The 14,099-nt window shown below is 40.9% G+C and overlaps 2 protein-coding genes and 1 long non-coding RNA gene across 7 annotated transcripts in view; 1 reads left to right on the top strand and 2 right to left on the bottom strand.

The window, feature by feature from the left end:
* Positions 1-10,401, top strand: part of LOC309645550 — a 251,878-nt gene extending 241,477 nt beyond the window's left edge. The window contains exon 2 of the long non-coding RNA XR_014254954.1: positions 10,023-10,401. This is a non-coding gene — a long non-coding RNA (uncharacterized lncRNA). The remainder of the gene's footprint in view (positions 1-10,022) is intronic.
* The window catches only part of LOC309643969 (C-reactive protein-like), an 83,102-nt gene that overhangs the window by 16,161 nt on the left and 52,842 nt on the right, over positions 1-14,099 (bottom strand). The window lies entirely within an intron of this gene.
* Positions 1,442-6,683, bottom strand: LOC309638542 (C-reactive protein-like; the record flags this gene model as incomplete). Its single annotated transcript, XM_082414614.1, is given in 4 exon segments — positions 1,442-3,413; positions 3,417-3,437; positions 3,441-3,901; positions 6,647-6,683. Coding segments are annotated over 4 exon segments (654 nt in total). The 3' UTR covers positions 1,442-3,278.

Below are 14,099 nucleotides of genomic sequence, written 5' to 3'. Positions count from 1 at the left end.
TTTTACTTCTGGACAAACTGGATGCACGATCCCTGCTATAAAGGAAAACCAGTGCTAATGACATGGCTTCATTAACATCAGCTAGAAGTGGCCTTCCTGGATAATTGATCTTACTCTCCATTTACCGTGACAAAGAATTGCTTAGAACTAACTCACCTAAACCAAAATCATCCTCTTCAGTAGATGTCATCTAATATTTAATTGGATTATGTCAAACCACTCTGTATAGTACAACAGTACACCATTTACCTTAAAATTTATTCTCTAACAAGGTTACAATGAAGTATTTACCAGTGAGCTAAATTTCTTAAACATTCTAGGAATGCTTTATTGAGATTTTTTAATGTTCACCAAATGCAAATACCAGCTTTAAAATTTTTTCTGGCTAAAATTATCAGGACTGGAGGTTGTCCACTAAACTATGAGTAGTAAGGTACCAGTAATTGAATTCTGAGCAAAATATTAGCTCAGCCCACATCCTTGGGGAGTTGGGATGGTCTTCTATAATTAAGACATATCTCCTGACTGGATTCTTTAACTAGAAAAAAAGTGTCAACGCTTCCTTCTGCTTAGCTGAATGTCAGGGTGTATGGGTCTGCCCTAATTAGACAACAGAGAACATCTGCACTCACATATTTGCCCAAGAATGTATCCTTAACTTCTATGCTTCCAAATGGTTATGCAAAGTCGATTGGGGAATCAATATTCATAACACAATATTCATAAATTTATCATCCTAATATTCTGAAGTTAATTTTTGACAAATCAGACTCTTCACTTGCTGTCAACCCAGACCACTTCCACCAAATTGTATTTCGCTGGTATATAATGAACCTATGTTTAGGGATATCATACAAAACAGCCTAATAATAATAATAGCAGATAACTGTTTTGAGAGCTTACTATGTGCCAACACTACCTTAAGTGCTCTATATGCATGGTCTTACTTGATCCTTTCAACAACTCTTTGAACTAATTACTATTACTTCTCCCCTACTTTATAGATGAGATAACTGAGACATAAAGAGGGTCATGTTACCTAAAGTCCCATAGCCAGTAGGTTGTAAAGCCAGGATTTAAACCTAGGCAGGCTGATTCCAGAACCTCTATGCTTAACTAGTCTACTATATGCCTTCCCTAAAGTAACTGTTTTATATATAATCACAGGGAGCCACATCCTTCATACTTGGATGTGACCTCTGTGGAATAACTTCAACAGCTCACTTGGTACTGAAGGCCAAGATGAAGGACACCTCTGGAAGGAGCCAGCAGCCATCATCCTTGAGGGGTCCTTTTCTACCAGGGACCCAAGCAGCCAGGAAAAGTGCATTCCAGCCATTGAATCTAAAAGCAGATTCTTGGCTCTCAATGATCTTTAGTTTCTGTTCCTCAAATTGGAGTAATGATAGAGTGAGAATTTTTTTTTTAATTAATTAATTTATTTATTTATGGCTGTGCTGGGTCTTCGTTTCTGTGCGAGGGCTTCCTCTAGTTGTGGCAAGCCGGGGCCACTCCTCATCGCTGTGCATGGGCCTCTCACTATCGCGGCCTTTCTTGTTGCGGAGCACAGGCTCCAGACGCACAGGCTCAGTAATTGTGGCTCACGGGCCCAGCTGCTCTGCGGCATGTAGGATCTTCCCAGACCGGGCTCGAACCCGTGTCCCCTGCATTAGCAGGCAGATTCTCAACCACTGCGCCACCAGGGAAGCCCGAGAATTTTTTTTTAATTGAAGTATAGTTGCAGTACAATATTATATGTTACCGGTATATGATATAGTGACTCACAATGTTTAAAGGTTATACTCCATTTATAGTTATTATAAAATATTGGCTATATTCCCCGTGTTGTACAGTATATCTTTGTAGCTTAATTTGTAAATAATAGTTTGTACCTCTTACTCTATCGAGTGAGAGTTTTAAACCCCCATAACTGGCCTCACGTGAATTACCAGCCATCACAAAAGAGGGGCTGTGCTCGTCAGAGAGAATCCCTATAGGAGGTTAGAGGGCCATAGGTATGTTATTGCAGAAGAGGTAATGATCAGTCTGAACTCACAGGAACTTGGTTTCAGAAGATCTTTAGAAAAGTTAGTCACCACTTCAAATGCAAGCATCAAACAACAGCTCAGACTCGCTAATATAAATAGAGGCTTTATTGGTTCGTGAACTTGGGAAGTCCAGGTGTAGATCTGATTCCAGTCAAGGCTGATTCAGAAATTCAAACAGTGCAGTCAAGGGTCCATTGCTCTGTCAATCCCTCGGCTCCACTGGTCCCAGCTTGGCTTCTTTCCTCATAGTATTTCTCCATGCGGTAAACAAGATGGCTGCTGGCAGTCTCAGGTTAATATATTCTCAGCTTGGAATTCCAGCAGAAAGAAGAAGTCTCACTCCCAAAGTTCATAAATCAGTCTTTGGGAAGATTATAATTGGTCCTGCTAGAAACATGTAACCATCCCCCCCAATCTCCAAACAGGGTTGAGCTACTCTGATAGGATAGCCTGGGTCACACCCACTCTGTGGCCTGGGTATGTTGTGGAAATAGGTGGGGATTCACAGTCCCATGTGGTTCATGTGGAGTTTGAGATTTTCCCAAAAGAACTACAAAATTAAGAAATCACTATGAGCAAACAAAAACATGGTCATGTAAGCCCTTGGCAATAATAATTAAAGTAACTCTATCTAGATGCCCCACTTAGTCTATGAAAAAAGATAGGTCTTCTCTACTAGGGCCATTCTGATTGCCCTTCCAGGGTACTTTGAGAAAGTGGAGGAACTGCACCACTAGGTTTCCCATTTCAGAAAACCTGGGCCAATGTCATAACTCTGAGACTGAAGAGCCCTGTGATTATGGGCAAGTCCTTCCTACTTTCTGGGGGGTCCTGAGTAGGAAATTAGATAGGAGACCAGCACTCCCTTCTCAGCTCAGAGAAAGACTCACCTTGTGACTTTTTTTAAAAAATCACTTCTCCTTTCTGGGTCCTGATGTTCTCATCTGAGTGAAGGTAAGGGATTATCTCTAAAATCTTTCCAACTTAAAAAAAAATAGCAAAACACAAAGCACCTGCAATCCTGATCCTGCTAGACAAAGTTTCCCAATGTAACTCACAATCTCCCTAGCCAGACACTTAAATTCCATCTCCGGTGTTGAGGAAGGTAGAGCAGGGAAGCAAAAGCCTGTGTTCACAGGGCAAGCCTGCAGTATGTGTATAGGGGGTGGGGAAGGTCCAGAACCACAAGGTGTAATTGCCAGGAAGCACCTTCAGGACCACGGCACGGCCTCAGGGCCACAGCTGAGGCTTGACGAACACTTCACCATGTGCTTCATACTTCAGCGCCTGCCAGTCCAGGACGTTAGGACTGAAGGTCCCACCAGCATAGACAGTGCTAATCTCATCTGGAGACAGCACAAAGTCTCACATGTTCACATCTCCAATGTCTCACACTGAACACTGGTTTTTATCATAGTCCCCAGCAAATGCATCCTGCTCCTGACCCAGGATGATGCTTGCCTCTGTCCCCAGAGAGGCTCCCTTCTCCAGACTCTTCCTCACCAGGGGCTTCCCATCCACCCAGAACTCTGCAATCCCAGAGACGGACTCCCAGCTGGCACAGATGTGTGTTGGAGCTTGGGTGTTTTCAGGACTCTTGAATAATACTTCAGTCTCATGCACTGCAAGAGTATAGCCTCTACACTTAGACCAAAATATGAGGATCTCATTAGGTTCTTTCTTGGTGGCATAAGAGAAAACACTATAACCACGGGACACGGCCAGCTCTGAGTAGATATAGAGACACACGGTGAAGGCTTTGAGTGGTTTCTTTAACTGTGCTTTCAGGGATACGTAGGAATTATCTGACTCTTCGGGAAACACAAAGGCCTTCTTATAGAGATGAGAAGTTTCTCAGATCACAAAGATCTATTTCCTCACATATAGAGTTTGGGATGAAGAAACTGATTGTTCCTCAGTTACACACACACATATACACACACACACACACACATGCACACTCATCCATGCTGGATGTTCCTCTGACTTCAGTTTGTATAATCTTAGGCCCCACCTGCATTGTTCAGATCAAATCCCTGGCATAGCCTGGAGTACCCCCTACTTCATCAAGATCAGGAAACACCACAACAGTTTCTCCATGGTCATTCTCTGCTGCCAGTGTTACTAGAATCTTGATTCACCCTCTTGGAGAAGATGTCTTTGGTTGAAAGCTCAGGGACAAGAAGTCCTAGATTCTTTGCCTCAAGACCTGCCTCATTCTGCCTGGATTTATATCCAAGGCAGTGGGGAAGTCTGTGTCACTCTGTGAATGATTTTCCAACACTGACTCTTGCAGCAAATGTCAGGGTTCTGGGAAGAAGGGAAGCAAATAACTCCAGAACAGAGAAATCAATGTGGGTTATTTACCAATATTACAAGCTCCTGTGACTACTGAATCACCAACTCTTTGTGACAGGAAAAATGAAGAAGCTCCCCAAGAGTTCCACTTTGGCTATCTATCTTGAGAAAATAATGGGAAAATCTTAATAGAGGAGTAGCCATCTGAGTACACATGATAGCTGCATCTCCAGCACCTACTTCAGCCCAAGTCATGGGGTTTCATGGAGAAAAGCTGATAGCTTCTAGAGATGAACACCATTGCCAACCCTTGTCAGACACCTCTAGTTTACAAATTGGGAAATCAGGAAAACAAAGATGCCATTCGCTGAGCCAAAGATATATATTTCTTAGACAATTGAGTTTAATTATGAAGAAATCTCTGGTCCAGTGAAACATGTGCCTGATCACAAACATACCGTATGCCAGAGTTTCTTCACATTTTCTGAAAATGTCAAGGTTTAGGGAAGAGTCAGGATGATCTGACCCTACTATTTCCTTTATTCCCAAAATTCAGGTAGTCTCTCCATGATGCCTGGCAATCTTACTATAGTTCTCTACTTAACTCACTCTTCAAGCTGGCTCCTCCTCTCTCCTCAAATCTACAAAATCCTATCCATTGTAATACTCAGCATTCACAGCTCTTTATTGAGAAATCAGAAGCAAGCATATAAAACTACCATACCTCTCTTTTTTTTGGCTGCATTGGGTCTTAGTTGTGGTACACGGGATCTTCATTGCGGCATGCGGGATCCTCTGCTGCAGCGTGTGGGCTCCTTGTTGCAGCACGCAGACTTCTCTCTAGTTGTGGCGTGTGGCCTTCTCTCTAGTTGTGGCCTACAGGCTCCAGAGCACGTGGGATCTGTAGTTGCAGCATACGGGCTTAGTTGCCCCATGGCATGTGGGATCTTATTTCCCCAATGAGGGATCAAACCCGCGTACCCTGCATTGGAAGGTAGATTCTTAACCACTGGACCGCCAGGGAAGTCCCTAAAAAAAACTACCATATCTCTTGTAGCAGAGGCTTTTGGCAGCTCCACAATGTTCATTCTCCACTTCTCATACAGTAAGAATAGCATTGTTGATTGGGCACATGGTCACCCAGCCAAACACTAAACTTCCCAGCCTCCCCTGCAGTTAGGGGTGAGAATGTGATTACATTCTGGCCAATGAGATATGAACAGAAGTAATAGGGACAATTTCCAGGTTGCCCCCTTTAAAGAGAAGACATGCACTCTCCACTTCCACTTCCCCCCTTCCATTTGCCTAGTATTCAGACATGATAGCAGGAGCTAGAGTATCACTTTTAGACCACCATGGGTAAGATGCACGTTTGAGGTTGGCAGATAGATGGGAGCCTGGATAATTGACTATGAAACCACTTTATCAGCTCTGGACCACCTACCCAAACATTTACTTAAAGGAGATATACTATCTTTTGTTAAATCACTATTAATGTAGTGATTCCTGTTATAAAACTTCCTGTTATAAAAGCCTAACTGATATCCTTATACATCCTCCCACCACCACGGTTACAGTCTTTCTGCATCTTTACTTACATATTCTGCCTCCCTCCTATGACAAAGGATGAACTGTCCCTGTATACATCCAAGGCCAACTCTTGCACTTCTGCAAAGGATCCCATATCCTCTCGATCACTCAAGGAATTTTGCTTCTATAGATATTCTCTCTATCTGCTACATCATTAATTTCTTCATCTTTACTCAATCATTCCCCAAACCAAACAAATACGTTGTAATATATTTAATCTTTTACAGAAAGAAAAAAGGAAGGAAGGAAGGAAGGAAGGAAAGAAGAGATTTCCACATCCCAAGAATCCCAAGATTCCACATCCTCTTCAGCTACTGTCCATTTTTTCCTGCTCTCACTTACTGCAAAACTCCTGGAAAGGGTTATGTGTATTGACAATCTCTATTTTCCCATCTCCTGTTCTCTCCTCAGTCTGCAAACAAGACTTTGGCCTCCACCACTCCAGTGAAACGAACATAAACAAAAACCTCTCTCTGGTCAAATTTAATAATTGATTTTTGGTTCAACTTCTTGGCAACAGCATTCAATACAGTTTGTAACTTCCTCTTGAATACTTGCACATCGTTTTTTAAAAAGTGAAATAGTTTTAAAGCCCTATACCTAAAAGAAGTGGTTCTCCCTTCCACCTCTCTCCATCCTGATTCCCAAGTGGAGCTGAGAGATGGCAGAGCCTCCAAGGACATTATTTGAGTTATTGAATCAAGTCTCACCTGACACTAGTACCACCTCAGGTTTTCTGAAGTCCATTAGCCAATAAACACTCTTTTTACTTATTTTAGTTTGTTTTATGATACTTGCATTTGAATGAATTTTGACAAATAGAAATATCTCCCTGACAATACCGTGAATCCAAGGTATTGTGTGTCCAAACTGGTTATTACTTGCCCTGAAATGAAACATCCACTGGCATACTTGCCACAGGAATCCCGGCGCCCCCCCCCCCCCACTCCAGGGAAGCACAAGTTTTGTATGGAAGGGGCAGCATTTAAGCTAAGCCACAAAAAGGGAAGTGAGAGTTTTAGACTAAGAGAATAATGCAAGCAATGGTCACCACAAACTTCATTCTCTACTGTTTCATTCACAAACTCCAAAAAGCTTGCTTGAACCTCTCTATTCATGATAGTCCATTTTAGTGAGTCAATGTCTTTTCAGCCCCCAAATTTTATTGGTTTGCAAGACAAAATTCTGAGATATCCTTATTCCACAGATTGTACCAATTCACTCTTTTGTTTACTCTTTAAAGTGTTTCATAAGTGTAGCTTCTCTACCTGGTGTTTCCTACTTCCTAATCACTATTAGTATTGCTGTTCTGCTTTACCAGCAAAATAATTCCAGTTGTATTTGTAAAGTATTATTGTCCCTCTTGTTGCCACTATTTATAAAACTTCTTAATGAAAAAAATCTATAGAAAATTTGGGCCTAAGCTCTTTCAAAGTAAGTGAGAGGCTTTGGAGCCTTCCTGAACAAGGAAATAATAGTCAGACCTGTGTTTTGAAATTTTCCTTGGCAGCAAGATGAAGGATGTATTGGAGTTAGAAAGACTATAAATAGGGAGACCACTCAGTGGGTCTTAGTTCATTAGTTCACCAAGACACATGTTAGGAGCATTTACCAGGGATCAGGCACTAAGCCAGTTAACAAGAAAGTTGTTAAAATGGTTCTGGACCCAATTCCAATGTGACAGGGCAGGGTGTGTGTGTGTGTGTGTGTGTGTGTGTGTGTTCACACCACCAAACAATGCTCCAGCATCAGCTGGGTGTCTTACAATTCGATTCTGACACCATCTCCCTGGAGACAGTGTTAGATTCCACAGGTTAAGGGTTCAATCTTACAAGACTGCCTCCCCAACCTCCCCTTCAGATGCCAATTGCAAGCCCAGGTTGTCACCTGTGCTACTGACCTATTGGCTATAAATTGGAGGTTCCAATGACCTCTTCCTCCTTCGGTTCGATTAATTTGCTAGAGTGGCTCACAAAACTCAGGGGAACATTTTACTTACTAGATTACCCCATAGTTATGAAAGGATATAACTAGGAACAGCCAGATGGAGGAGATGCATAGGCCAACGTATGGGGAAAAGGTGCAGAGCTTCTACGCTCTCTCTGAGAACACCACTCTCTCCACATCTCCACATGTTCACCAACCTGGAAGCTCTGAACACTGTCCTTTTGGGTATTTATGGAGGCTTCATTACATAGACATGATTGATTAAATCATTGGCCATTAGTGATTGAACTCAATCTCCAGCCCCTCTCTCCTTCCTGGAGGTGGAGGGTGGGACTGACAGTTCCAACCCTCTAATCATATGGTCGTTTCTCCTGGTAACCAGCCTCCATCCTTAGGTGTAGTCCAAAAGTCACTTCATTCACATAACAAAAGACTTTTGTCACTCTCCAAGGGTTTTAGGAGCTTTATGGCAGAAATAGGGACAAAGACCAAATACATACTTCTTACTACAAATCATAGTATCACAGTTATGCTAAAGATAATAGGGGTCAAAACTAGAGCAGAAGCATTAAGACTGCAGAGAAGGGGAGAGATTTGAGAATCAGGTCAGCAAGAAAATTGATAGGAATGAAAAATTGATCAAATATGAAGCTATAGAGAGCAGTGTTCAAAGATATTTAGCTAATTCTCTTATGGCAAACACTCTGTGAATGAGGTCAAGGTGGCTTGATTGTTAGTACATGGACCAGTTGGTTTCACTTACTCAGTGGTCAAACACTACAATTTTAACCTTGGTTAGGCATGTAAGAAAGATGATCCCAAAGTCAAGAAAAATTGTGCACATAGATTGGTACAGCAGCAGCATCTCTGTTAGGAAAATGAGAGAAAGTTCATACTCTATTATTTATGGGCAATGGCATCACCTTCTTGAAAGGCAGCCTATTGCAGAGCCTGACACAGAGTTGGAGCTCAGTAGTGTTGTGGGGTAATAGATGAAAAAATAATGAGGGAATGTAGGAAGGAACTGCAGGGAAAAAAGCCTAGATGCTAAATATAATCAATGGTGGACTGAACTCAATCACAAATATCTTCTTCCCATCTCAATTCCTACAAATGATAGAGAACATTTTTAAAAGAACAAAAGAAAGAGTTCCATGGGCAGAAAGAAATGTGGGAGATGTCTGAAAGACAAAAAACAGGTAAATCACATAGATAGAAGAAAAGTATAACCCAAAATATACGCTGGGGAGGGCTGTTCTGAAATTTTGAGGTGTTTCTGAGAGTACTCCAAAGTAAAGGGCAATGGAAACAAGTGGTAGAACAAAGTAGTGGAGAGATTGATTGAGTCACTGTCACCATCTCTTGCCTTCTTAATCAAGCATTAAGTATCAGAGGTCATTGACCTCAACCTGGGCAGTGAGAATACTTTTGCCTGGGAAGTAAGGCATCCACGAGGCTGGAGACACCTACAAGGAAACTCTAAACTCCCATGTCCAGAAGAGAAATTACTGGTACACCTTGCCAGCACTTCTTGCTCATTCCTCCAAATATAGCTTGTCCTGGAGACAAGCTACAGAAAACAGTAACAGCATCTACAGACAAGCTGGAAGAATTAATGCCATGAAAAGGGGGCACCCCATTCCACAAGCATAGGAACACTCACCTTAGGAAACAGAATTTAAGAGCAGTTGAGAAGTTATTTGTTGAGAAATATAATTAAGACACTCAGAGCAGGGCTTCCCTGGTGGCGCAGTGGTTAAGAATCCACCTGCCAATGCAAGGGACACAGATTTGAGCCCTGGTCAGGGAAGATCCCACATGCCGTGGAGCAACTAAGCCCATATGCTACAACTACTGAGCCTGCACTCTAGAGCCCGCGAGCCACAACTACTGAAGTCCACACACCTAGATCCCGTGCTCCACAACGAGAGAAGCCACCACAATGAGAAGCCTGCATACCGCAACAAAGAGTATCACCCACTCGCCACAACTAGAGAAAGCCCACACGCAGCAATGAAGACCCAACACAGCCAAAAATAAATAAATAAGATAAATTATTTTAAAAAGTACAATTAAAAAAAAAAGATACTCAGCATATAAAGCATAGATGGAAAGAAAGAAAGAAAGAAAGAAAGAAAGAAAGAAAGAAAGAAAGAAAGAAAGAAAGAAAGGAAGGAAGGAAGGAAGGAAGGAAGGAAGGAAGAAAGAAAGAAAGAAAGAAAGAAAGAAAGAAAGAAAGAAAGAAGGAAGGAAGGAAGGAAGGAAGGAAGGAAAGAAAGAAAGAAAGTAAGAAAGAAAGAAAGAAAGAAAGAAAGAAAGAAAGAAAGAAAGAAAGAAAGAAAGAAGGAAGGAAGGAAGGAAGGAAGGAAGGAAGGAAGGAAGGTAGGAAGGAAGGAAGGTAGGAAGGAAGGAAAGAAAGAGAGAGAGAGAGGAAGGAAGGAAGGAAGGAAGGAAGGAAGAAAGAAAGAAAGAAAGAAAGAAAGAAAGAAAGAAAGAAAGAAAGAAAGAAAGAAAGAAAGGGAAAGAAAGAAAGAAAGGGAGAAAGAGAGAAAGAAAGAGAAAGGGAGAGAGAAAGAGAGAGAGAGAGAGAAAGAGAGAAAGAAAGAAAGAAAGAAAGAAAGAAAGAAAGAAAGAAAGAAAGAAAGAAAGAAAGAAAGAAAGAAAGAAAGAAAGAAAGAAAATGGACAGGAGGGAGGAAGGGAGAGAGGGAGGAAGGGAGAAAACTGTGAAGAAAAAGATAGAGAATTTTGAAAAAGAGAGAGCTAACTGACTTATTTTAACAAGTTAACATGACAACCCAAATAAAAATAGTTCAAGAAAAGAAAATGAGAAGCTAATCTCATCTATGAACATAGATGCAAAAATCTTACATAAAATTTATGCAAGTCAAATTAAACTACATAAAAAAATGTTTTAGGGTTTCCCTGGTGGCACAGTGGTTAAGAATCCACCTGCCAATGCAGGGGACATGGGTTCGAGCCCTGGTCCAGGAAGATACCACATGCCGCGGAGCAACTAAGCCCATGTGCCACAGCTACTGCGCCTGTGCTCTAGAGCCTGCGAGCCACAACTACTGAAACCTGCATGCCACAACTACTGAAACCTGTGCACCTAGGGCCTGTGCTCTGCAACAAGAGAAGCCATCGCAATGAGAAGGCCACGCACCGCAATAAAGGGTAGACCCACTTGCCACAACTAAAAAAGCCCACGCAGCAACGAAGACCCAATGCAGCCAAAAATAAATAAATAAATAAATAAATTTTTTAAATTTAAAAGAAAGTTTTAAACATCATGACTAAGTAGAGTTGGTAAGCAAACAAGAGCAAATGGCAAATATTCTCGCCTGCTGAAGCACCATTTACTGGGGACACTCACCATCACAGCTGTGCACTCATAAACAATCACATTCTAGAGCAATGCTCAGAGAACTAATAGGGCAAAACATCAGACTCTAAAGAGGGACCCCTACCCTTGGGTTGTGAGGCTGCATGATTAGAGAAGTACTGGCTTCTACCCTGTGCGATAAGAGTCAGTGACACAATGGTAATATGGCATGACAACTGAGCATTCATGGCTGGGGTGGGCCTCGCTTTTCCCCTGGTGTGGTTGGGGGCTGAGGTCCAAGCCTTGTAGTTGCAGCTAAATAACACTAACTCAAGCTTAGAAAGGATGAGCCATATATACATTCACGGTGAGACCATGCTGGTATGACTGAAAGGTAGGTGTTCAAGCCTTGCAGCTGACAACGATTGGTGCTTGAGTTGATTCCATGGAGATTTACATTGACCAGCACCTTTTCTGGGTAGCCAGCTGCAGAGGGTCATCTTGAACACAGTAAAATAATTAACACTTACCTCTCAGAGGTTTTCTTCAGAAATTCAGGGATAGTTTGAAATTAGCACAACCAATCAATATAATTTATACCACCTTGACAGACTTAAATGATGACATCATAAGATTATTTCAATAGATACCAGAAAAATTATCATTTATCCACCGTAAGTAAGAGTAAAACGAGTAGATACTAAAAACCTAGAGCAAATATCACTCTTAAAAATGAAATTTTAGAAGCTTCCCTTTGGGGTCAGTGACATGGCAAGTTGCCTACTATCAAATTACTGCACTGTCCAATCCAAAGCAGCAAGATAAGAAAAAAAAGTTATCTGATGATCAGAAAAGAAAGATGTACAGTGATTTACACATATGATTGTTTATGTTTAAAATCTCAGAAAACCTGCACATAAACTATTAGAACCAATAGGAGTTCAACATTTGTGTTGATATAGGATAACCATTAAACACATTAAAAATGGTTCCCACAGCAGAAATCAATTAGAAAATATGACTTATAAAAGAACCCGGTCACAATAGCAATAAAACCCGTACAATACCTGGAAGTAAGTGCAATGGAAATGTGCAACTCTTTTATTTAAAAAATGATAAAATATTATTAAAGGACATAAAAATGAATAAATCAATAGTTAAATTATACCCATCAATTGACCCAATATCATGATGGTGCTAATGCTCCCCAAATTACTTTACATGTTCCATTAAATATGTTCATGTACTATGACCCAATAATACTTCTAGGAACATAACCTATAAAAACTTCCTCAGAGACATGTGCAAGGAAATTTTTTGCAGCATTGCTTGTAATTGGGGAAAAAAATAGAAGGAATCCAAATGTCCACCAGTTGGGAAATGCATATTCATATGAAGAAGCGGTATATCTCAGTTAAAAAGAATGAAATAGATAAGTATACATTCTGCTCTGCAAAAAATAGAAGTGTCTGGCTGCAAATTAGGCCATATTTGATTGGTAACTGAAAGAACAGTGTCAGAATAATATAGAAGGTACATCCATTCGTATGCCATCTTCCTTAACAGGTTAATGTTGTGAAGCAATAAAGACCACACTTTCTCACAATTAAAGAAAATACTTAGTAAGATATGGAGATCTTAATGAAAATGCTGCAAGTTCTTTCTAAGTGCCATTAGTGCACGCAGTAGACAGTTTAGTGGCTTCAAAAATTGCTGTGCATTTCATAGCATTAAGCTATACTGTGGTGCTGCTTATGCTGATGAAGAAGCTGCCAAGATATTTCTCTTCAGCCTTTAAAAAAAAACATTTTTTGATGATTAAAACTACACTAGGGATCAGATTTTAAATTTTGATGAAGCCAACATCTATTGGAGGTGATTGCCCCCAAAAACATACATCTAAAAGGAGGTCGTGTGAGTCCTGGGCTGAAGGCTGCAAAAGCGTGACTAATTGTGAGACTGGTGAAAGTGTATGAAAAGCCTTCACCATGCTAATAATTTGATTGGGATTGTTACTGCTCACGTTAGTGCTCTGGTGTGTTAGTGCATAGGTTTTTCTTTCTTTTTTTTTTTTAACATCTTCATTGGAGTATAATTGCTTTGCAACGTTGTGTTAGTTGCTGCTGTATAACAAAGTGAATCAGTTATACATATACATATATCCCCATAACTCTTCCCTCTTGCGTTTCCCTCCCTCGCACCCTCCCTATCCCACCCTCTAGGTGGTCACAAAGCACCAAGCTGATATCCCCGTGCTATGCGGCTGCTTCCCATTAGCTATCTCTTTTACATTTGGTAGAGTATATATGTCCATGCCACTCTCTCACTTTGTCCCAGCTTACACGTCCCTCTCCCCGTGTCCTCAAGTCCATTCTCTAGTAGGTCTCTGTCTTTATTCCCGTCTTGCCCCTAGGTTCTTCATGACCATGTTTTTTTTTTTTTTAGATTCCATATATATGTGTTAGCATATGGTATTTGTTTTTCTCTTTCTGACTTACCACATTCTGTATGACATATTCTAGGTCCATCCACCTCACTACAAATAACTCGATTTCGTTTCTTTATATGGCTGAGTAATATTCCATTGTATATATGTGCCACATCTTCTTTAACCATTCATCTGTCAATGGACACTTAGGTTGCTTCCATGTCCTGGCTATTGTAAATAGAGCTGCAATGAACACTGTGGTACATGGCTCTTTTTGAATTATGGTTTTCTCAGGGTATATGCCCAGTAGTGGGATTGCTGGGTTGTATGGTAGTTCTATTTTTAGTTTTTTAAGGAAACTCCATATTGTTCTCTATAGTGGCTGTATCAACTTACATTCCCACCAACAGTGCAAGAGGGTTCGCTTTTCTCCACACCCTCTACAGCATTTATTGTTTGTAGAT

This window comes from Balaenoptera physalus, assembly GCF_965194825.1.
Source record: "Balaenoptera physalus genome assembly, chromosome: 1".
Taxonomy (NCBI): Eukaryota; Metazoa; Chordata; class Mammalia; order Artiodactyla; family Balaenopteridae; genus Balaenoptera; species Balaenoptera physalus.
This window is presented reverse-complemented; position numbering and strand designations above follow the sequence as displayed.